General features: G+C 48.8%; 1 protein-coding gene across 5 annotated transcripts in view; it reads right to left on the bottom strand.

Moving 5' to 3' along the window:
* Positions 1–21,776, bottom strand: part of Whrn (whirlin) — an 87,777-nt gene extending 66,001 nt beyond the window's left edge. For all 5 annotated transcript variants that reach the window (XM_057783953.1, XM_057783955.1, XM_057783956.1 and 2 more), the window contains exon 1: positions 20,318–21,776. In XM_057783953.1, the coding sequence (XP_057639936.1) occupies positions 20,318–20,935 (618 nt within the window). In that variant the 5' untranslated portion in view covers positions 20,936–21,776. The remainder of the gene's footprint in view (positions 1–20,317) is intronic.
* Positions 21,777–23,738: the final 1,962 nt, after the last annotated feature.

The raw sequence follows: 23,738 nt of genomic DNA, 5'->3' as shown, positions 1-23,738 counted from the left end.
TATAGATCTCCACATCAATGAAAGCACAAAACACTTGGGCTCATTGAAGCAAGGCCACACCAGCAGAAAAAGCAGTCAGAGCCACACCTTCAGAGACTCCTTAGGAATCCATAAGATCTGCCACTTGCAGAGAGGGGCAAGTCACTAATCTACAGCCAGCTTCCAAGGCATGAGGTTGAGCAACAATGATACAGTGTCAAAGATGGCTCAACGAGCCAATACTCATTGGAGGGATGGTTCAGTAGGTAAAGTGCTTGCTATGCAAGCACGAGGACCTGAGTTTGGCTCTCTGAAACCTCCATAAAAGCCAAAAGTCTATTTATGGTCCCAGAACTAGGCAGGGTAGAGGAGAGGGTAGGTAGTCAGGGAACAGAGTCAGGTAGAAGGACTTCCTGAATCAACAAGCTCCAAGTACAGTGAAAGGCACTGTCTCAAAAAATAAGGTAGACACCCAGCTATGATGGAGGAAGGTCATTGGTTAATAAAGAAACTGCCTTGGCCCATTTGATAGGCCAGCCCTTAGGTGGGTGGAGTAAACAGAACAGAATGCTGGGAGGAAGAGGAAGTGAGGTAAGACACCAATGAAGCTCTGACCCAGGATGGACGTAGGCTAGAATCTTCCCAGTAAGTGCACCTCGTGGTGCTACACACATTAATAGAAATGGGCCAAGTAGTGTTTATATGAATACAGTTTGTGTGTTGCTATTTCGGGGCATAAGCTAGCCAGGTGGCCAGGAGCTGGGTGGCAGGAATGCAGCCCGCAGCTCCTCACTACAGAATGGTGCCCAACGTGGACAACTGCTTACACATAAAGCCTGAGTCAGCTTGGGAAGTAATTCTAGAACAAAATGATAGCGTTGTGCATGGTATCTTGGTAGCAGCACTCTCTCGGGTCTGCTCTGCTTGCTAGAGGCAAGCAAGCACTCTCATCTAAGAGAGGCTTCCTGACTCCGCTTTAGCTGCAAACCTTGTAGCTCTTTTAAGAGGTCCTGCCACAAAACACTTAAATGGTGTTGATAAAAAGCTGAACACATGCTTTTCAGTTTTCAGCCATAGCAGGAAAAAAGCTTGCGCTGTTTTAGAATGCCCACTTTCTGGGTCGACCTGACAGGGCAAACTCTGACTCTTTCAGTCAGGCAGCCCAAAGCACTTGAGTGTGGTCTGTGAGTGAAGTGCTGAAGCTTTTTTGCTGGCAAGGATCTTGAAATGCCATAGAGTTGTAGCAATAAAAATGGCCACAGCTGGTACCTCCTCCATGAGGCTGAAAGCTAAGGAATGGGCTGGATCTAGCCAGAAAAGCCACGGCTTTAATTCTACCCATATTGCTCAGTAATTTAAAGGCTTATGTGGTCAGAAAAAGAGAGAGAGACACAGTAAAGAGAGATTCAACAACAAAGAAAACCTTTAAATGATTTACAGTGTGTTAAAAATATATGCAGGCTAAAAGTTACAGTTCTTAAAGTAAAAAGAGAAAGGAAGAAAGAGAGTAGTTGGGTGTGGTAGTACACACCTTTAATCCCAACACTTGGGAGGCAGAGGTAGATTGACCTCTGTGACTTCAAGGTGTGGTAGCACATGCCTTTAATCCCAATGCCTGGGAGGCAGAGACAGACGGATCTCTGAGAGTTCAAGGACAGCCTGGTCTACAGAGTTATTCCAGGACAAAGATATACAGAGAACCTGTCTCAAAAAGTAAAAATAAATGAAATAGAGGTTAAAATAAAGCCACACAAAGATGAAAAATACACAGAAAATATTGATACTGTATGCTATTATGCTCTCTTTGAATTGTTTGAATGCTGAGGAAAGAGCAACAGCTGCTAAAAGATATTTGTTTATAAATGTTGCTGAACTAATCCAACATAGATATTTTGAAAATACCTTGACTTTAAAATTTGGATCTAAGGACATGATGCTTTGGAAAGGAGTTTCTTCTTTTGTCTTCACAGAGGATGGGACCCTGTGGATTGCTTCTATTCCAATATGGTATGATAAACCATGCCCTCCTGAGACGTTGCTGTGAACACCTTCAAAATATTACTTCACTCAACTGCTGACTGAGATGAATCTAGCTCACAGGTTATACCATGAAAGACCTAAATAACAGTGCCCCCATTCAGCAGGAAGCAGTTTGGAGAGAAAAAACTGCACCCATATTCCCAAATATTGCTTATAAATGTTCTTTTACATTTAAAGGGGGATATGATATAGATATGGATAATTTACATTGGTAAAAGTTTTGCTTTGTTGATATAAATTTAAGGTCAATCTTGTTATATGTATATGTATTTCTGATATTGATTAAGGTATTGTGATTGTGTAGTTCATGTAAAAATGTAATGTATATAGGTTGTTAATAGATAATCACCTATAATAGTCAAGCTTGTAGCCATGTTAGTTAGATTTTCTAGATATATAGAGATATATTTCAGTAAAATAGGCATTCTTCATATCTTTCAAAGACTACAGAATATGACATTTAATGTTTTAATAACTTAGGGCTTTTCATGACAATGAGACACGTCTGCTCCTGGCAGCACCAATCTACTTCAAGAAGAAGATGGGCATTGAAGAGGCTCCTTATGGAGTTGTTTAGCCATTTGGGCAAGAAACTGCTCTTGCCTGGACTGTTGCATAAACTGGACATAAAGAACCCGCAGAGAGAGGAATGCTGAACTTGCCTAAAGGTGAGATGGTTCTTCGGGGTTCCTGCTTCATGAAAGAGTCTGCGAGACATTCTGCAGGACACAGCAGATAGTGACTGAACTGCCTTTGAAATTTCCTGCTTCATAGAAATGTCTGCTGGAAACTATGGGCCTGTAGGCCGATGTTGGATGCCCCAATGGTACAGAGGAACTTTGGGTGACTGTCCAGGCAGCGAGATATCTCTGTGATTTCTAGAGTTTTTTAAGTTGCTTACTTCTCATTTACTTAGGTAATATTGTATCCTTCTAGAGTCTTTGATGGAGTTGAAGAATAGACAGATAGTTATAGTTGTTTCCCTTTGTTATGATAAAAGATAAAGTAGATGTAAATATTCTAACTGTAATTCTTGCTTTATAACTGTTTTGTTATATGTAATTTTGCTATGTTAAAGTTAAAGCCTTCCTTTTTTTTTTTTTGTTTAAACAGAAAAAGGGAAAATGATGGAGGAAGGTCATTGGTTAATAAAGAAACTACCTTGGCCCATTTGATAGGCCAGCCCTTAGGTGGGTGGAGTAAACAGAACAGAATGCTGAGAGGAAGAGGAAGTGAAGTAAGACGCCATGCCTCTGCTCTCTAGGGCAGATGCGATGAAGCTCCGACCCAGGATGGACGTAGGCTAGAATCTTCCTGGTAAGTGCACCTCGTGGTGCTACACACATTAATAGAAATGGGCCAAGCAGTGTTTATATGAATACAGTTTGTGTGTTGTTATTTTGGGGCATAAGCTAGCCCACAGCTCCTCACTACACAGCTATGCTGACCTCTGCATGTGCACATCTGGGTGAGTATACCTACAACACACATGTAAACCACACACACATACTATAATAAAATAAAGTAACACAAAGTATTCGGCACCCCAAACATATGTTAAGAGTTCAGAGGGCCAGGCGTTATTCTAAACAGAGTTCTTCGGTCCTTTTTGACTCAGTCCTGCATCTTGTAAAACCATTATGGATATCTACAAAGCTGTCTATGGGGCTTGGGAGATGGCTCAGTGGGAGAGAACATGTCCAGCATGAAGGCCTCAACTTCAACCCTCAGGACTGCAAAAACACAACAACAAACAACAACAAAAAGAAAGCAATAACAAAACTATCTTCTTTGGTCATAAATAGACTCATAAGGGAAATTTTAGGCACATTAACTAAATCATTCATTAATACATTCACTTTATTGCTTTGGGGGTTTTGAGACAGGGTCTCACATAACCCAGGCTGGCCTCAAAGTCATGATCCTCCTGCCTCTACCTCCCAGGGGCTGCTATTATAGGTATGCGCAATCATACCCACCCCCACTTTTTTAGATGAAAAATATTTTGGGGGCTATTTCATAACCAGTTCAATAAAGCTCATGTGTTTCCACACTGCAAGAGGAACCAGCATGGCGTTCTTACTCCTCTAACACTGGAAATTTAGGCTTTTACTTCTTGCCAGTAGATACATTTGTGATTAACATCCTCTTAGGTACAGTGTGGAGTTCATATGCATCTAATTTTCTAGATTGGGCATCTTCATTTGTGTAAACCAGGACCTGCCTCTCTGCCTGTTGTGATTCTAGTGGACACCTGCAGGGGGAAGCAATAGAAAATCACAATGACAACCCTATTCTTCCAGCTGCAGGGAAGAGGAAAGACGTGACTCTTTTGCAAGGTCACAAAGTAAGAGGCCAGGCTTGAATACGAATCTAGGCTGCTCCAACCCCACCCCACCCCCTCCCTAGGGGTCCAAGACCGCAAGGCCAGCAAAACCAAAACTCTACACCTTGCCCCAAATAGGGCAGTTTAAAGGGGGGACATGGGGCTTACGGGCTGCAAGCTGGCAGTAGTCCTCAGACTCCTGAGCTCTGAGCAGGTGCTAGGTAGGGATGGCCACGTGGTCTGAAAAGGCCTCTCCGTTCAGCCTGCTTTGAAACAGAGTAGAACTTGCAGTGTGGACTCCATACCAGTAGCATATTTCAACATCATACGAAATAAAAACGCTAATGGGCGCCATTTTCTTCAGTGTTAAGGACCTCTAACTGTAGAGGCCCCCAGACTCTTCTATCAGCGCCAGACAGCACTTCTGAATGAAAGTGGTCCCTGTCCCTTCCCTGTGCCTTCTGAGGAATCAAGCTTCCTCTTCCGGCTCTGCACCTCAGGCCTGCGTCAGCCCCGCCCCGGCAGCTGCATCCGCTGCGGGCCACCTGAGCTTTCCTGCAGTATCAGGTGCTCCGGGCTCCTTTCCACCGCAGGCCTCTGCACGTGGGGCCCCTGTTCTGCAAGTTCACCTTCTACATTCTTACTAAAGGCGATTATCTTATCTGCGGGGTCCCCAACAGACTGGAAGGTGGAAAATTATCCTGGCTCGATATCAGGTGTTTCCAGGGGTAGAAAACGGGCTGGGGCCAGGGGTTCCACACAAAGTGACAGGGAGTGACAGGGGCAAGAAAGCCCCCTCCGTGTTGGCCACCAGCAGGGACGTTACATCTCAGAAGGGTGGATGGCTTTTCCGAGAAAACGAAAACAATTCACTTCATATTGCACTTGTTTGCAAATCATGCTAAACAGCCCAGCTGAAGTCTAAATCTTAGTCTTCCTGCCTCCACCCCTTGACCTGGAGTGCTAGGGTTACGGACACTCAGCTGCTGATTTCTAGAAACCTCAGAATTCAATGTATAGGTGACGCACACACTCACTCCCTAAGATCACCGTTTTAGGTATTCGTCTGGTGTATGTGTGCGGCTAGTGTCTGTGATAAGTGTGTATTCGTGAGTGTGCTGGAAACCTCATGACCCTTGTGTGTGTGAAGATTAAAGACAGCCTTGGATGTTGGTCCTCGATCTCCACTGTTTAAGATGGAGTCTCTCTTGAGACTGAGGAAGAGATGTCTCCGTGGTTATGGGCACTGCTGCTGTTCAGAGGATCCAGGTTCGATTCCCGACACCCACATGGTGGCTTACAATTGCCTACGATTCCATCGTTCTGGAGCAAGGGGATGCGGAGCCCTTCACTGGCCTGTTTGGTAGCTGCATGCATATGCTACACAGACAGTGCCTTCTTCTGACCTCCAAGCACCCAGTGCACACATATACAAGTATTCAAAGTCCTCATGCACATGAAAATAAATTTTGCCAAAACAAACAGATCAATTTCTTTCTTCTTTCTTCTCCCTGTCCTTCCCCTTTCCCTCATTCTCAGCCTCCTACACCAGACTAGGTTCTGAGGATTCTCATAGGACTGTTGTGATCACAGCTGTCCTCTCATGTGGCTTCTAGGGACTAAACTTGGGTCTAATACAATCTCTCAGCCCTCTGTCTTTTTTCTTTTCTAAGATGGGGTCTCTCTGCATAGCCTGGCTATATAACCAGGGTGACCTTGAACTCACAGAGGCCTCTGCCCCAGTGCTGAGATTAAAGGCGTGTGCTACCCTGCACAGCTCCTTCTGCCTTGTTAATGATGCACTTCAAAAGTTTAACTCACTTAGCACTGTTTACCTAAGTAGGACTATTAATTGAGACATACAAAAATAAAGGAATTAAACAGGTAGAGTATGAAGAGGGTGTTAAATCTTGCCACTGTGGTAGGTGCTCACTAACACAGATGCTGAGTGGATGAACACGTGGTCTTGAAATTTCGGCACGTATAGACTAAAAATTTTTGTGCAGTCAGCGGCAGAGATTCTTCCCACTATAATTCTGATGTCCCCTCCCTCCTCTCCCAAGCTTGGTCTAAGAATACACATGAGTCATACACATGCCCTTACACAAACGTCGCACACTGTTATTGTCTTGCAATGATGGCATACCAGTTCCGTGGTCTGGTAAGAACATTCTATCAGTCAACCACAGCTTAGCTACAGCATCACTAACATCTGTATGCCAAACTGGGAACACGATGTGGTCCATCTGCTCCACATCTGTACGCCTGAGCTGCTGCCAACATGGAGGAAACATCCTGCCTCAGGGGCATCTGTGGGCTTGCTCCAGGACCCATTCCTGAACCACAGCGCTAAGCAAGCACCCTGAAAGAATGTGGTGTACACAGGAAGGAAAACTTCAAGGAGGCAGGGGATTCCATGCACAGAGACACAGGAAGTGTGCAGTGCCAGCAAGGGCAGGAGGTGGCACACAAGTGGGAAATGATGGGTGAAATTTGTCTTTCAAGGGGCTTCAGAGTTCCCCCCCAGGAACCATAGGGAGTGTGTGCTGGGGGAGGGGTATACACCTTTCCAGCGGTAGCCACGGTAAGCTGCCCATGCTCTGTAATAACCCTCAACCACACTCCTGTCGCCAATTCTCCTGAACTCAGAGTCACACACAAAGGCCATGAAAGTAGGAGGACTGCTAATTGGAAAAGGGGAGTCAGAGGGAGTGAGAAGGGGTGATGACCAAAATGCTCTACAGTCCTGTAGAGTGTTATCCATGGCTGTGTGTGATATATGCTAACCAAACAGAAAGGGCCTCACTGACAGCTAGCTCCCTCCTTTCCTTTGAGTCTATTCCCTCCTCCAAAGCCTCCATGTCAAAGAGGAAACCTTCACTTTTGCCCTGGGAACATGGATCCCAGGGCTGGGACAGAGATCTGACATCTAAAAGCCCCTGTTCTCTACTGTCATTGCCTCTAATAACTTAGTGGGTTGCAGCTTGCTGTTCAAAAAGAACTGAAAAAACATCAACAAGCAAGAGAAGGTGTATGGTGGGGGAGGTGACATCCTGACCTTGGGAGGAGTCTGAAAAATCTGCAGGGAGCATGGGTGACAGTGACCACAACTCCCAAGATGAGGGCAGAGAAGTTTCCAGAAAGACACAGATTCCTTTTCAGTGCAGATCTGAAACTGTTCACAAGGCTGCCTTCTGGTGCCTTCTAATCTAAGTAAATTGCTTTACAAATGTTCTTTTAATTTTTTGTCTTTTTTATTCTCTCTCCTTTTTGGAAGAACTAACAATGCTTTAGGAATCACAAATACAATTGCTCGAGATGAGTCTCAATGGGTTTGCAATGGAGTGTTTTATGGCTTGAGATCAATTGTCAAAGTGCACGTCTGTTTCTATCAATGTCAATTTCTTAGACCAGGAGTAGATTGCCGAGGGGATTGATTTCCTCAGCCTGGGAACGGCCTCAGCCCTCACCGCTTGCTGACCTTTCTCAGCTGAAAAGGGACAGGCTTCCAATTTAATTCAGTTTCAGCCTGAGGAATCTGAATTCAAGGTGGATGATCAACCATCTTTTACAAAGCCAACCCAGCGAATGTCAGAAAGAAAAAGACTGATAGGGTTGATGGCATTGAATACAAACTTGTTATTAAATGGGTAGAATACCAATAAGAAGTTATAGGTCAGAAAGCACGGACACATTCACATGCACAACCACAGACATGGAAGATGGGATAGTGTTTTGTCTACCAGCTTGGAAAATGGAAAAGAAATACTCTCTCCAGTGGGCACAGATGGTTAGAAATGAGGGCTCTCACGTGCAGTTAAGGTGGGTAGGAGGGACTAGCAAAAAATAATTTCCTTCCGAAGAGCGGTTTGGCCATAGTTACCAGAAGTTTGAAACTGATGCCTCTACCCTGAGCCAACAGCGTCCCCAGAGAGACAGCCCAGGGAATTATCAGCGACATGCTTAAAGATTAGTGTGACGATGTGGAATGCAGCAATATGGCCAGCAATGAAAGGACACACTGTCCAGCAGGAAGAAATCTGCTAGCTAAATCACACATTTCTTCCTTTCGATGTATAATGCTGCCATTAAAATCACATACTAGAAACATTTTTCAAGGGGGAAACTGAATGCATTGCTGGGCAAAAGCAGCAGACAGACAGCTGCAGTCAGACAGGCAGGTGTGTGGAGACTCCCAAATAGCAAGGTTCCCCTGGGAAGGGGGCCATGATGACTCCCAAAACAGTGCTCATGGGGGACTGGAAACATACAAGTCTATTTATAAACAGGAATGACTCCCTGGTAGATGGGATTACCTTCAATTCTAAGACTTCTGCTTTTTAAGAGTCATTAACTTGTCTTTTGCCCAAATGTACATGTGTGCACCACATCCATGCTTTGTAGGTGTAGAGGGCAGAAGGTGGCACCAATCCCCTGGAACTGGAGTTACATATGGCTGTGGACATATGCATATGCCAATGTGGGTGCTGGGACTGAACCCAGGTCCTCTATCCTTGCATGTGCACACGGTATGGGGGAGCATGCACAAGGAGGTCAGAGAACAAAACCACGGATCTCTCTCTTTGTCCTTCTTTATATGGCTCAGGAATTGAACCAGGTTGTCGGGCTTCCATGGTAAGCCCTTCTATTAGCTGAGGCATCTTGCCAGTCCACTGTTTTCCAACTGAATCCTTATATTGCAGGTCATTCAAATAAATACAGGGAGAAACACACACACACACATAGACAAATACACATACATCTTACTTCCAAGACACAGGCAGACTTTTTCCATGTTTTCCTATAAACCTAGCAAATTGAACCTTGGGCTTGTCCAGTCAAATGGTGGATGGTGGATGACCACCAGTCTTTCACAGGGCCGAGCCCCAGTCCTCTGATCCTCTTTCCATACAGTGTGGATGACGTCAGGGAATGCACTATGCAGGATGATCTCCAGCACTCAGTTACTCTAAGGGGGAGGAGTGTAGGGGAGCGAGTTGAGATGACTGTCCTCTAGCAGAGAATTTTCATTGACAATGCACAAACTCAAACCCTGACAAAGCCAGGTATCGTGGTGCATGCCTTTAATCGCAGCATTAATGAGGCAAAGGCAGGAGGATCCTGTGAATTTGAAGGCAGTGTGGTCTACATACAGAGTTCCAGGACAGCTACGGCTACATACAGAGACTTGGTCGCAAACAAAGCAAAGCAAAACAAAACAACAAAAAACAAATCAACATCTGACAAAGGTCAGGGCATAGCCAGGAAGGGAAAACAGAAAGTAACAGGAGGGTCAAGGGGACAATGGGACCCTAGAGTGGCTCCTGTCCCTAAAGTCTTTCATAAAACACAAGATACCCAGGAAAGGCAGGGTGACCAGAACCTGGGTTTCCTGCCTCCTTGTGGGTTTCTTCACCAAATGGCTACATAGCCATTTCCATAGGAGAGAACTCAGGGAGGAAACAAACGGAAGCCTTCTTGCTAGCAAGACTTCTCATGCAGAGCCTTGGCAGTGAGTGTGTGCTTTGGAGGCAGGCAGACCTAGGTTCCAAGACCAACCTCACTTCCTCCCTGTTAGGTGCTGATAGCCAGTCACCTCCTCTTTCTTGGGAGTGGAAGAGTCATGTGGGGTGTACAGAAGCTCATGGTGGCTTAACCTTGCTGACACTGGCTATTATGCTATGGATTATAAATATCTGTGTGTCATTCCCTTCACACCTTCTCTGGTACCAAAAGGATCATCGGTTGGTAGGTACGCAGACCCCAGCACAGCTTGTGAAGACAGCAAGCGGTCCTCAGATGTTCGGATTACCAGATGCACCCAGTACTTTAATACAGTCTCTGCCTGGCCACCTGCACCTGCATTTAGAGGTGAGGAAACCTGAGTAGAGAAGTCAGGTGACTTGCCTGCACTGCACGGCTCACATTAAAAAAAAAAAAAAAATGTTTTTTTTTACTTTTATTTATTTAATGGGTGTGTTTTTGTGTGTGTGTGTTTGGGTTCATATGTAAATGTCAGAAGACAACATTCAGGAATCGGTTCTCTCCTACCATGTGGTTTCTGGGGATCAGACTAAAGTCAGCGGGTTTGCTGCAAGCACCTTCACCAACTAAGCCATCTCTGCAGCCCTCATCAACTCTGATAAAGCTAGGATGCATGCTGGAGCCCTACAACATTGCAGAGCTAGACTCTGAAGTCAGAGCTGGCACCAGCAGTATGGGAAGTCAGCCCTATCTGCTGTTCCTCTGGTCAAGAAAGCCTGGGTCTACAAGCTGGCTCTGCTCTTGACCTTGCCCCAGCAGTGATGCAGGAGCTAACAGAGAGCTTCACAGCAGCACTGGGGAAGGAAGCTTTGTCGTAACCCATCCTGCTCTCATGGCCACGTGGATGGAGGCAGGGACCCTCCAAACAGTGAAACGACTCCACCTGCAATGGTCAACAGCAAGTGACAAGCTCCTTGCAAGGACGCTGTGAGGTTGTGCCAGCTCACTGTAAGCCCCCAGTATGTTGTAGGGGAGCAAAGCGGAGGGATGTACGGAGGGAGGGGAGGGCAGGATCAGAATGTTTCCCACAAATGGAAGTGATGGCAGGGTCCAGACAGGTCTGGGGGTGGGGGTGCACTGAGGTTTGGGCTGATGGTAACCCTGGGTGTCAAAGGTGGACAGGAACAAGCCTTATTTCGAAGAGTGTGCTACCTGGTTGGTCATGTGGGTTCCGTTTAGAGACTTGGTTGGAAGCAACAACAACAAAAGCTGTCTGAACGTAAAAGCTGATGAGGTTAAGTACCGTGGAGGACAAGCTAAAAAGTCGGACCCTTGCCTTGCGGTATTGCAGCCGCGGAATGGACACGCTCGTGGTGTGCTGCTCTCATTGTTAGGCTGACCGCCCAATGACTACGCAGGATTCTCAGGGCAGAGAATACTGGGGAGGAGGGTGGAGTCAGAGGAGATGCCACAATGGACGTGTGTACTGAAGTAAACAAGCCTCGGACAGCACACAGATGAACAGAAATGGGTAACTTTACATTTTAAGAGCTAGCTAAAAACAAGTCTAAACTATCGGTTTAGCACTTATAATTGATATTATGTCTCTGTGTGATTATTTGAGGAGCAGTTGGCAGGACAGAGCTGATCCTTGGTCTAGACAGAAAAGTCCACCTACACCCAGCTCAAAAGCAGGGATCTAGGGAAAGCAAGGCCTGAACAGAATGGAAGACAGACCTGAAAAGTGACAGCGATGGGGAGATGTGTGTTCCAAAATCCCGTGAAGGACTGGGCTTGGACACTCCTGTGTCGGGCTGGAGCCGTCCCCACAGTAGACTGGCAAAGAAAGGCAGATGGTGGCCAGATGGGGGGCATGGGCATATATTGGGGCCGGAGGACATCAGGGACACAGGCTAGAAAATGTGCAGAAATGCAGACTTATGTACTGACATTAAGTCTTGGGAGAAGAACTGGGGAGTTGCAGGGGCTCCAGGAAGAGAAGTGAGGAAAGTGTTGGTATCTGCAAGGAGGAGGAGAGGAAATGGCAAGCCGGGTCCATACAACAAAGCAGGCCACCCCACTCTGAGCCAGAAGATTAGAGGGCAGAGAAATCCCCTCTCCTAATGTTCGAGGGCAGTCTTGCATAGCTACATGGGAGATGAACTGGAGCACATTTCTTAATCAGAAACCTCTTTAAAAGGTCTAGTACACCATTTCGGATGTGGTTTAAATCAATTACAAGGTTTTTTTTTTCCTTAAGTATAAAAAGTCTATGCTACCAAATCAAACTCTCACCTGCATTAATTGCTTTAATGGGTTCTGGAAATAGCAGCCTCCTGGCTTTCCTCATGGAGACCCCTGGGGAGCCCATCAGGGAAGGATGCTGAGACCAGGGACAGGCTGTCTTCTCTGGGCTGTCTCATCAGCCTCCTATTAGTTAAGGCTTCACACAAAAATAATCAAAAGGCAGGTGGGAACACCCAGTTCCATTTATCTGCCGAGCTTTATTGTGGCTATAAAGCAAAATTGCAGATAGCAACGGCCAGACAGAAGCCATTGCATTTTCAAAGACACGTGGGGATGCTGACTCCACCGGGCACACGACTCTGCAAGTCAAACAGCCACAAGCCACCACACAGGCCCCAAGTCCTGCTGTTTTCTTCCAACAACACTTAAAAACAAAGCAAACAGACAAAACCCCAAACAGTTAGTCAGGCACACTAAAGGCTTTCGGAGCAAAGTTAGAACCACCAATAACATTTTCTACTGTAGGGCTCGCAGTGGGACCTCCACATCCGATTTTTCCAACTCTCAACATGCAGTGAGACAAGGACGATGGCAGGTGTGTGAGGACCGTAAGTTATGTTCAGTATTGGAAATGTCGGAGTCAGAGAGACGAGGAGGCCCGAGCAAGGTCACTGCTAAGAAACACTGGCAGGTAAATGCAAACGCCATCTCAGACCTCCCTTCCTGAGACTCTGCTATCAGCTGGCCTTACACATCTAGAAAGATGCTCAAGGCGCTGGGTGGAGGAGGGGAGGATGTGAGAGTGGCTGGGTGGGCCCAACTTGCTGTCTGTCTCCTGTAGCCCAGGAACCTCCAACTCCATATGGAGCTAAGGATGACCTTAAACTGATTTTCCTGCTTCAGTTTCCCCAGTGCTGTGCTATGGGTGAAGTGTGTACCACCACACACCGTTTTTGTGGTCCTGGGGATTAAAGTCAGGACTTCATGTACATGAGGCAAGCGGTCTAACAAATGAACACATCCCAGAACCTCTTGGGTGTGTGTGTGAGGGGGTAAATGTTAGAGTGGGGGTTCCTGAAGCAAGCAGGATCCCCCCATACTTCAGTGCTGGGGTGGTTTCAATTTGCCTGGGGACTTTATCAATTCTTAGGCTTAAAGCTAACCTCTGTGAGTTAACAAGTGAGCACTAGACCTTAGATATTTATAAATACCCCCTTTCCTATTTATGTATTTGAGATCTTCCAAAGTCAGGTACGGAAGGGAGAGTAACCATGACGCTGGCTGACGGCTGAAGCACAGCCACAGCCAATGGAGCAGAAGGAACACAAATTCCCAAAGTGCTGGGACTGGAAAGGAGAAGAAATGGATTCACTTCCGCATCCTCGAAGGATACGGCATTGATGCACAGGTGTGATTACTGGAGGCCTAGCCTGGTGTATCTTGGGGCTTCTTGCAACTTGCAATTGCTTTAATAAAACCCCAAAGCCAGATGAAGATCACCCCAAGTTGGCTCACTGATTGCATGAGAATGCATAAACAATTCTATTTTGGAACCACAGACACAATCAGACTGTAGAAATAACCGGCTTCTGGGAATGTGGCTTTAAAATTACGAGCAAAGTGATAAATTAACTTGCCGACAGGGTCTCACAGAGTGGATGCGGGCCACAGAAGGTGGGAAAGCTGTCACCTCCCCGGACACAGACTTTGACGTTTAGAAGTCTTTAAATAAAACAGAAGTAGAAGTAGAGGGATCCAAAGGTTTTCTCACCTGGTTAGTCACAGATACCCAGAACCATCCGGGAAGGAGGCAGACAGGAGCTCCATGTCCATTCACTAGCCCACAACCGAGGTTCAGCCAGCTTCATGCAAAGCACACACAACAGCTTTTGGCTTTCCCTGGGTTTCCGTTCAGGGTCTCCACATGGACTTCCTCAGACCTCACACTCAGGAATGAAGGGATGCCTACTAGCCTGGCATATCATTCTACTCATCCAGTCAGCGCTCACTCATTTACTGAAGTACCTACAGGAGGCATGCTGGGGCTGTGGTAGGGAGGAGAGCACAGGCAGCGTTGGCTGTCACGGAGCTTCTATGTGATGGGGAGGTAGATGGTTGAGAGACACAGAACTTCCCATCCTGGGGGACAGCCATGCTGAAAGGAACCAAAGGAAGATCAAGGGCTAGGAAGATGGGATGGAGGTGAGGATACCATACTCAAGAGGGTGGCAAGACATACGGATGTCACAGTACTTAAAATGCTTGGTGGCTTGCAGATGCTGTTAGAGCCGTGCCCTGCTACTTGACACGCTAAGGACAGGGGCTGTGTCCTCATTCTGACTTCTTACATCATAGGTTTGCAGTTTAGAGAATGTATGGACAACGAGATGGCCTAACCATGTCGCTTTGCTCTGAGGTTAGGGTCTCTGAGACGCTCTCAAATGGCCCCCACGGTTAGGCTTAAGTTAAGATATCGCCTGTCTCTCAGAGGGGTTCTGACATTGCCTTCCAGGATGCTGGCTACACAGCCCTTGGGCTGGGTTCCAGTCAGAATCCTCCTAGACCACAATCTTCCTTGGGACAATGAAATGGCACAGGAGGGTCAAAACACCTACAAAATGCAGACACGCTGAGCAGGGATGCAGTAAGGTAAAGGTGGGACGCAGCAAACGCCAGTGGGGCTGCGAGCACACATGCAGCGGCCATAACAACTTCTCTCTGATAGAGATGCAACCTTGGGGGGGGGGGGGCGCTGGGAACGGCGGGGGTGGGGGCGGGGGCATGTGTAGGGACTCTTCATCTTGCCCATTTGGCCATAAACTCAGAACCCCTCTCAAGGGCTGGGCGAGTAAACATGCGCTGCACAAGCGTTGGATCCGAGTTCAGATCCCAGAACCTGCTGAAGAGGCAAGTATGGCGGTGAACATCTGTACATCTGTACTGTGGTGCTGGGCAGCGGGGCAGGCAGATTCCTGGAGCTCACTGGCCAGTCGGCCTAACCAAACTGCTGAACTACAGGTTCACTGAGAGACACCGTCTCAGAATAAGGTAGAGAGCAGTAGAGACGGATACCCAATGTCAACCCTGGCCTGCTCCTCCCCCTCTCTGCCCACGCACACGCGCGCGCACACACACGCATTTGCATGCATAAATGCACACACCCACATAAACATATATATACCCCTATACAAACACAAATCTGCTCTCAAAAATGAAAAGAAAGAAGAAAAGAAATCAAAAGCAAGGCTCGTGTTCTCTGACCCTTGGCCCTGTGCCTGCAGCTGCCACCTGGAATGCAGGAGAGGAGTGGAAACCATGCTTCCCCTTGGCACCTGCCCGGCTGTGAAGTAAAAGGAAACGCTGCTGCCCAGAAACTTTATAAAAGCACCTCCACCTTGCGGCACAATTAGACATCTGTGAGCTTAGACTCCAGCTTGCACTCTTGCTTGGGGGTTTAAAAAGAAGGAAAAAGGAATGGGTATGTGAAGATTTGTACTTCAGCCTCAAGTGGCTTCCAGCCATTTAATGTCATTTCTTCTAATCAGATTCTCTGGTCCTGCCCGGGCACTCGAGTGATATCCCCAAACAATGGGGACCAAAAGCCATAAAAGAGCTTTGCTAGAAAGCCAGCTGGAGCCCCGGCCCTCTCCAAATGCCTGCTTCTCTGCAAAGCTCTTTGCAGGTCGGAGGGAAGATTAAGAATCCAGGGAGACATGCATGAGCAGACAGGCAAGTGCAGATGACGGGCAGCCTGCGATTGACAGTGGCAGGTGGGGCTGTGCTCCTGCATGTGGCTGGAGGCAGGCAGAGGTGGCAAGCTGCAGTGCACACAAAAGCCTAGGGTACAGCAGCAGTGGTGGGGACCCACACTTCTCTCTGCAGCTCCATCCAAAGGAGCACCTGAGGCGAGTCATAAGCCACCTGGGGTGGCCAGCGGATCGGGATGATGGAAGTACCAAAGCCAGTGCTAGCTGATTCTCTGTCTCTTAAGTCAGAAGACAAAACACCTACCAGACCATCAATGTCACTCAGGCTGACACAAGCAGGGCTGGAAAATGTGGCTTTGATTTAACAGCAATGAGCCAGCTGCAAGGTTTGCCTGACGTGGGCATTGTTTTCTACAGCCCGGGATGTCAGCCTGAGACTGCATTAAAGACACAGACCCCCTCCCGGACCTGCATAAACTCTGGATATGAGGTAACCAAAAGCTTTCTGGAGAGTGGACTCTGCAGGTCACTGCTGACTGGATTCATGAGAACCAAGAATTGTTACTGGGCAAGAGAGGAGCCAGTATGTGCCCACAGTTTCCAACTGGAGCCCAGAAAAAGACCAGGTGCAAGAAACTAGGTTTCAGATACGAATCTGGAAGCAGTAAGAATATATAGTGTCCTCACCAACCACGGCAATGTGAAATGACGAATGTGTCATTCTGAACCTCCTGAACAAATATAATGACTTGTATTAATGTTGACAGATTCCTCCTGGGTTATTATGCAAAGGAATGGGAGAAGTGATAGTCTAATTAATTGAAAGGGCCCACGAACACTTCTTAGTGTCTGGAATATTTCAGATCCTAATTTGCTGCTCAGATTTACCTGTGGGAACGCTGGGACTGCAAAGAAGCTCTTCAGTTTTTATTAAGCGCACACACACAAACACATAGACATACACACACACACACATACATACACACACACACACACCAAACAGTAAAGCATGCACACACACACACAGACACACACAGACATCAAACAGTAAAGCACACACACACACAGACACACACACACCAAACAGTAAAGCACACACACACAGACACACACACACACCAAACAGTAAAGCACACACACACAAACAGTAAAGCACACACACAGACACACACACACACCAAACAGTAAAGCACACACACACACAGAGACACACATACACACACACACACACCAAACAGTAAAGCACACACACAGACACACACACACCAAACAGTAAAGCACGCACGTGTGCGCACACACATACACACCAAACAGTACCTGGGCATCCTAAGTGCTGCTACATATACCAACAAGGGACTAGAAACGCTAGTGGGTGCGTGGATTTGCTCCAGAGCTCCCAAGATGGTGCTGTCTGTGCCCTAATCCTACCGGCACTTCCCACTCCGTCTGGACTCACACCAGGGCTGCTGTTCTCGGGTTGAGAGATGAGGGTGAGAGACGGCAGCCAGGCTCCCATCGACACAGTGTGTAACCCATGGATTTCCTGATTTAGCACAAAGTTACCCAGGAGTGCCAAGCTTCCCTTCTCCCAATCCGCGCCAATTCTTTTTGCCTTAATTGAAGGCAATTCCAAAAGAAGAGCACAGATGATCAGATGGTCTACGTGCCAGTGGGGCAGCACATTCCAAGCAAACCAGACTCCCAGAACTGGGAAGTACCTTGGACATCCCCAAACTCATCTAGCCTGGAGCAGATAATATCTGAGTCTTGTCCAAGGTCACACAAGGCAAGTGTGCAGCAGAACTTAATGTAGCAAGAAGTCTATGGCCTGACTCTTTGGCTGCCTAATCTAGCATGTCTGGGCTGGAGACCTTTGAACGAGCACTTTAAAAAAATTTACTAGTTTGACTCTTGTTCATTCCAAATAGCTTTTCTTTTTTCCTCTTGAAAATCAAACATTTCAACACAATTCTACATAGTGAGTGGTTTGCCTACTCTGGACCTGTTACTGCTGACTGGATAACTGGACTTACAGAGAGGAACGGGACTCCTGTTAGGCACAGGATAAAATTCCCAGCAAATTGCTTTGGGTATCAATGGATATAGGATCAGTCAAGAAGAGGAGATGAGTCAACTCTGTTTACTTGATCCTTCTTTTAAAAGCTGTGTTCCCCTTTGATGCACAGGCGCTCTGACACTGATTCTTAGAGCTTGTTTTAAACGGATTCTCTTTATGTTGTATATGCATACAAACAATTAGTCTCTCCTCTGGGAAACTTCTGAGGTTCACTTCCTTTTGTCATCATAAAAGAAAAACACACATTTTTTTTTTAATTAAAAAGATATCTTCTACTAAATGGGATGGAGGATCCTAGGACAGAAAGAAGACACAAGCAGACAACTCGGGGACACTGAATGAAGCCTGGAGTCCAGCTAGCATCTGCACACTAACCACGGAGCCCTCTGGGTGCTCTAGCTCATGGCTGACCAAGACGCCCCACATACAGAATTCCCAGGTGATGACAACTTGTGTCTCCTGGAGGAACTGGGGCCCCTTCTGGGTCTCTGCAGGTTATTCTCCAGCTGTTCCAGCTGTCCACCTGTGCATGCTGCAACCCTGCAGCGGTGTCCTCTTCTACAGAACCACTGCAGATTCTGTCCCCTTCATCCCAGAAGTTAGGATGGCACAACATTCCCTTTCCCCGTGCTTCTGAAGGGTCCCGAGATCACGTGCCTGGCATTGGCTACGAGAGGATCTCTTAGGCCAGAAGCACCCTGCACAAGTGTAATCACCAGGAGGAAGACAGATGCCCAAGTCCACTCAGGTCACACAGGTCCCTGTGTTGCAGATGTCACTTCAAGGATGTTCCTGTTCTATTCCGCTCAACCCCGGGGTAAGAGGTGTCCCTCTGCAAGCAGCAAGCAGGTGCTGATGTCGGTACTGATGCTAGGTACCACCCAGAGCCACAGCTCAGCAGCACCTGGGAGCAACTCAGAGAGGCTGAGATGTACAGTTCTGAGCGCGGCCTTTTCGGTGGCAGATGTGAGGTAAGATCTGGAGGAAGAGCCTGCGTTGCTCATGGTCAGGTGCCTTTGCAGTCTCTCATCTAGTGAAGACAAAGCGACTTCAGCTTCTGTTAACCGCCACGAAAACTAAACCCATGCTTACAAGCAGCATTGGGATCAAGTCTCCCTAGAGCATCAATTCATCATTTGGGAACTTTGGACCTCTAAGGACAATACTAATGGACCATTTCTTTATAGATATACGGGATGCAAAATAAAGAGGAGAGAATCAAGTTAGGGAAGGAGTCTGAAAGAATGAGAAACCCAGGTAGAGCTTTGCTACCCCCAGAATAATAAAAGGCCATCAGGCTTTCCCCAGAAACTGGAAAGAACACTTCAGAAACCTCAGGGGAATCCTGAAAGAGGGTCCTTGAGTAGAAAAGCAAATGATCAGAGACAGATGATGGCGTCCCAGGCACTCACACTGAGTCTGCTTGACTCAGCTGACTGAAAGCCACTGCACGCTGCACAGGAAGCAGCCCTGGACTGTTGATACCTAGGAGTGTCCAGCAGCCAGTGTGTCTGATTTGGTGCAACTGTGTGAGTTGGGTCAGAGAGTGGGGTGGGAGGGACCCACGGGCTAGCCCTAACCAGGGGGAAGCAGTTCTCTGAAGAGAGCAGACAGCGAACTGTCATTCCTTTCCTTCCAACTCCCCACTTTGTGTGTAAGAAGCAGTAGGCCTGGGGCTAAATGCTTATGAGAGAAAAACCCTTGTGTCCACCCAGGGACCCAACTCTGTATCTTAAACTGGCTGCTGTTCACTCACCCTGGGCGGTAAGATTAGCAAACATGAATGCTCCTCCAAGCAGCAGGGGTGGATTCCTACTAGCTGGTTGTGGTGAGGTTATTTTTCTCAATTAACAGATACACTCACATGCAAAGTGCATACTTTCACGGAACTGTGGGGTTCGTTTCGGATGTACACACAAGCAGCCTAGTTTGCAACAAACTCAGGAGCCACTTCTCTAGTCTGGCTTGTTCCAGGAGATACTGGCTAGCCTACAAACAGTAGGGTTAGCCCCAGCTCTGTGGTCACCCAGCCTCCTCCTGTGTCACTAGCAATGGAGCAGAACTTTCTTTCAGAGGCAAAACCCTATGGATCCCAAGAACAAGGCAGCAGCAGGGAGACCATCGGTAATGCAATGCCAAGCAGGGGCTCTCTTCTAACCTCCTAAGACTCCACAGCCCTTTTCACACTTTGTGACCAGACATTTGCTTACATCTGTGCCTTAGCCTTTAGGGTACCCAAGGTAAAAATCCCTATTTCCTCTCTGCTTGGAACACCTACCTATCTGTGCCACAAATTAGACAGTCCTCTTTTAAAGTCGGAGGACAAAACAAAAACACAAGGGGAGACCAGAAGGGTCAAGCGATTTGGTATAAGAGACAACTGCACAGGGCAACCGAAAAGGCAGCACTATACTGGCGGTACCGTCCTCTTACCACTCCCACAAACCACAGCCCTACCTTGACAGCCTCCGCGTGGGTCACCCGGGCTAGAGATTTATCGTTGACGCGCAGAATCTGGTCCCCGACCCGCAACCCTTCCTTCTCAGCCAGGGAGCCCGGCTCCACTAGTGACACGTAGATGCCCACACCGTGTTCCGAGCCCCCACGTATGCTGAAGCCCAAGCCCTCGTGGGCCTTGGCGCGCCGCAGGCTCACGAGCCGCACCTCCCCGGGCCCCGCGCCGTCGGGAGCGGCCCAGGCGGGCTGCCTATAGGGGGTGGTGGCTGGCAGGTAGAGACCCTCGGCAGTGTACTGGTCGAAGAGCAGCTGGTCGGAGCGCGGGATGACTAGTCGCAGCATGGGCAGCAGACGCCGCTTGACTGGGCTGTCCAGCAGGACGCGCAGGGTGCGCACCAGGTCGAAGACGTTGCGGCGCGCGTGGTAAGCGTTGAGGCAATGGGTGAACTGCTCCCGCTCGGGCTCGCTCAGCAGCGCCGTGAGCGCCTGGTGCAACTGGCGCACGTTGGCAGACAGCAGCCGCAGCCCCGCGCCCCCGCCGCCTCCCGCCGCGGCCGCCGAGCCCAGCGAGCCGGTGGAGGACGAGCTCACCGACAGACCGTCCAGCTGCCCGTTCATCTCCCCGCCGAGGCCCGGACACACTCGGGGCGCGCGGCGCGGGGCGGCTGCTGCACCTGCGGCCAGCGGCGCGACAGCTGGATTCCCGGGGGCGCCGAGGTCACGGCATGGGGGAGACGCGGAGACCGTGACCGCAGCCTAGACCGTCCGGAGAGCAGAGACGACGGCTGCAGGGTGGGCTGCGGGGGGGTGCTCAGGAGCGGTGGCTGGATCCTGGGGAGATTGCAGGGACCGCGGCTGGTGTCCCAGGGGCACGAAGGCAGCGGGCGGGGGGGTGGGGTGGTGGCGAAACTGGAATCCGGAGGACGAAGAGACGGTTGTTGCAATCCTGAGGATGCGAAGACCGCGCGGGATCCTGGGGGACAAAGAGTTGGTGGCTGGAGGCCGGAGGTCTCGGAGACTGCGGTTGGAGGCCGAGAGGAGCGGGGACAGTAGCTACATGACTGAAGACGCGGGGACCACGCGTGGCCGCAGTGGAGGACGCAGCCACGCCGCCCGCCCCGTCACACCATGCCCGGGGCTCCCCCAGGCGAGCTGCCCATTCCTCTAAGGCTGGGGTACCCCAAAGTCAGAAGTTAGGGCGTCGGTCGATCTAGTCCCAGAGTCCGGAGCAGTCGCAGCCAGAGGAGCCACGGGGGCGTCCGGCGTGGGGTGCGGGGCATGTCCCGGGCCGCCCACCATGCAGCAGCCCGGGGTCCCCGCGCCCCAGCGCCCCAGCGCCCCAGCGCTGCCTGGGCGCACAAGGAGCCACGCGCCCGAGAGCCCGGACTTTGCGAACTGTTGAGCAGCTCTGGGTCGAGTCTTCCAGCTAGTTCCGACGCCGTCGCCGCCAGCCCGGTCTTGGCCCCGCCCCCTCGCCCCTCCCCCCTCCCCGCCCTGTTCCCCCCGCGGGCTCTTCAGGAAATGACGTCCCGCCTGGCGCGCCTGACTGTTGCCTGGAGACGGGGTGAAACAGTCCGGCCCCAGGAAAGAAAGGGGGGTGAAGTGGGGGTAGCAGCAGGAGGAGCCCTGGGGGCCCTGCGAAGACTTCCCACTTCCCCAGCCCGGGAGTGAAAGGATGGGGTCCAAAAAACTGCTTTCCGGGGTTCACAGCTGAACTCTAGGGTCGCTCTGGAGCAATTAGCCGGTTTGCCAATTCTCAATTGGGAAAAATGGCCAACTTTTACCCTCTAAAATATTAGATGCTTCATGCTTCGTTTTTCTGCCTTAAAATGTTCCTACCGCTTGCACCCGGGCTGCCAGCAGGAGCCAGCCTGGGCCCCCGTTCTGGTGGTCTCCGGGCTGCAGGAAAGGAATGGACTGTTGTCAGAAACGTAAAGTCTGCAAGCACACTCAGGTGCGTTCAAAACGAAGTTTGAAGTAGCTAGGTGAATTGTATCAACGCCAATGTCCTGATCTTTGCCACACTGAGGGAACATGGCAACTCTATACACAGTCTTTTTATACTTTTCATATAACAAGATGCCAGAAGATGTGGCTGAAGTATGTGATCGGACACTCACGTCCTAAACAGGGTCACAAGAAAAACTCATGGCTTAAACTCTATGGAGCGCTATAGCGCTCTGCAGTCACTACCACAAGTCATGTGCGTCTCTTCCTACCTCAACTGCCCTCCTAAGCTGGTCTGTGAGAAGCCGCCTTTTTCCTAAATCAGTCCTGGATTGCCATCACGGGAATGAAATGGCTGACTCTGACATGGGAGAAGCAGAAACAGAGAAGGGTTATCTGAAGGGGCTTGTTCGCTGTTTTCTTCTACTTACCTATTGTACTGGTCACTCTTTTTTTTAATTAATTAATTTATTTATTAAAGATTTCTGCCTCCTCCCCGCCACCACCTCCCATTTCCCTCCCCCTCCCCCAGTCAAGTCCCCCTCCCTCATCAGCCCGAAGAGCATACAGGGTTCCCTGCCCTGTGGGAAGTCCAAGGACCACCCACCTCCATCCAGGTCTATTAAGGTGAGCATCCAAACAGCCTAGGCTCCCACCAAGCCATGTACTGGCCACTCTTCATTTAACATTTTCCCAGCACCTGTTCTGCTGCTGGGTCATATGCCAGATGATGGAGATCCAGGATAAAGGGATGAAATCTCTGACCTAGCAAAGGAGAGATTATGGAAGTCCAGGTAAAGTGAAAGACGGACCTCGCTGTGTCAAGGTGGCCCACAGTGAGGGGAGGCAACAAGTGAGAATGGACTTTCTGTGCTGCCAAGATGGTAGAAGCGGCTTCTGTAAGGTGTCCTTTCCTGTGGCATGTGTGGCAACCTTGCGGCACATAATGAATAAGTGACTAAATAAGCAAATAAATATAGTAAATGTTTTAGAAGAATACTCTTTGTTCTCTGAGTAATGAGAAGCCATGGGAGATTTCTAACACTGAGTTTAATGCATTCCTGAGATGGAGGCAAAGAGTTAAAGCTCTACCTTCCATGAGGTTCTTCCCTCCTTTTAATGCAGACCTGGGTTGAACCGGCACTCAATGAACATATTTCACAGGGTGTCATAGAATGGCGGCTTCAGTGGCCATCTGGGTGACCCTTTGACGTCTGCCTTACAGCTCTGGGTTTAGTAGTTGAAGCTATGCATCCTCATTTCCCCTCTTCAACTCTAGTTGCGTCTTTAATGCCACTAGACCGAGATATTTAAGCAAAGGATCTGCTCCAAGCCCTCCCCCATGAATTAATGGCATACCTGGAAATGCCACCACACGGGGCTTAATTGCATACAGTTCAGGTTTTCTGAAAATTTATTTCATGCTTAGCATTCAGTTCGTGTGTGTTCTGATTATAATTACTGTTATTGGTTT

Source organism: Chionomys nivalis, chromosome 11 (assembly GCF_950005125.1).
Source record: "Chionomys nivalis chromosome 11, mChiNiv1.1, whole genome shotgun sequence".
In the NCBI taxonomy this organism is placed as follows: Eukaryota; Metazoa; Chordata; class Mammalia; order Rodentia; family Cricetidae; genus Chionomys; species Chionomys nivalis.
Note: the sequence above shows the minus strand (reverse complement) of the source record. Positions and strands in the feature narration are given on the sequence as shown.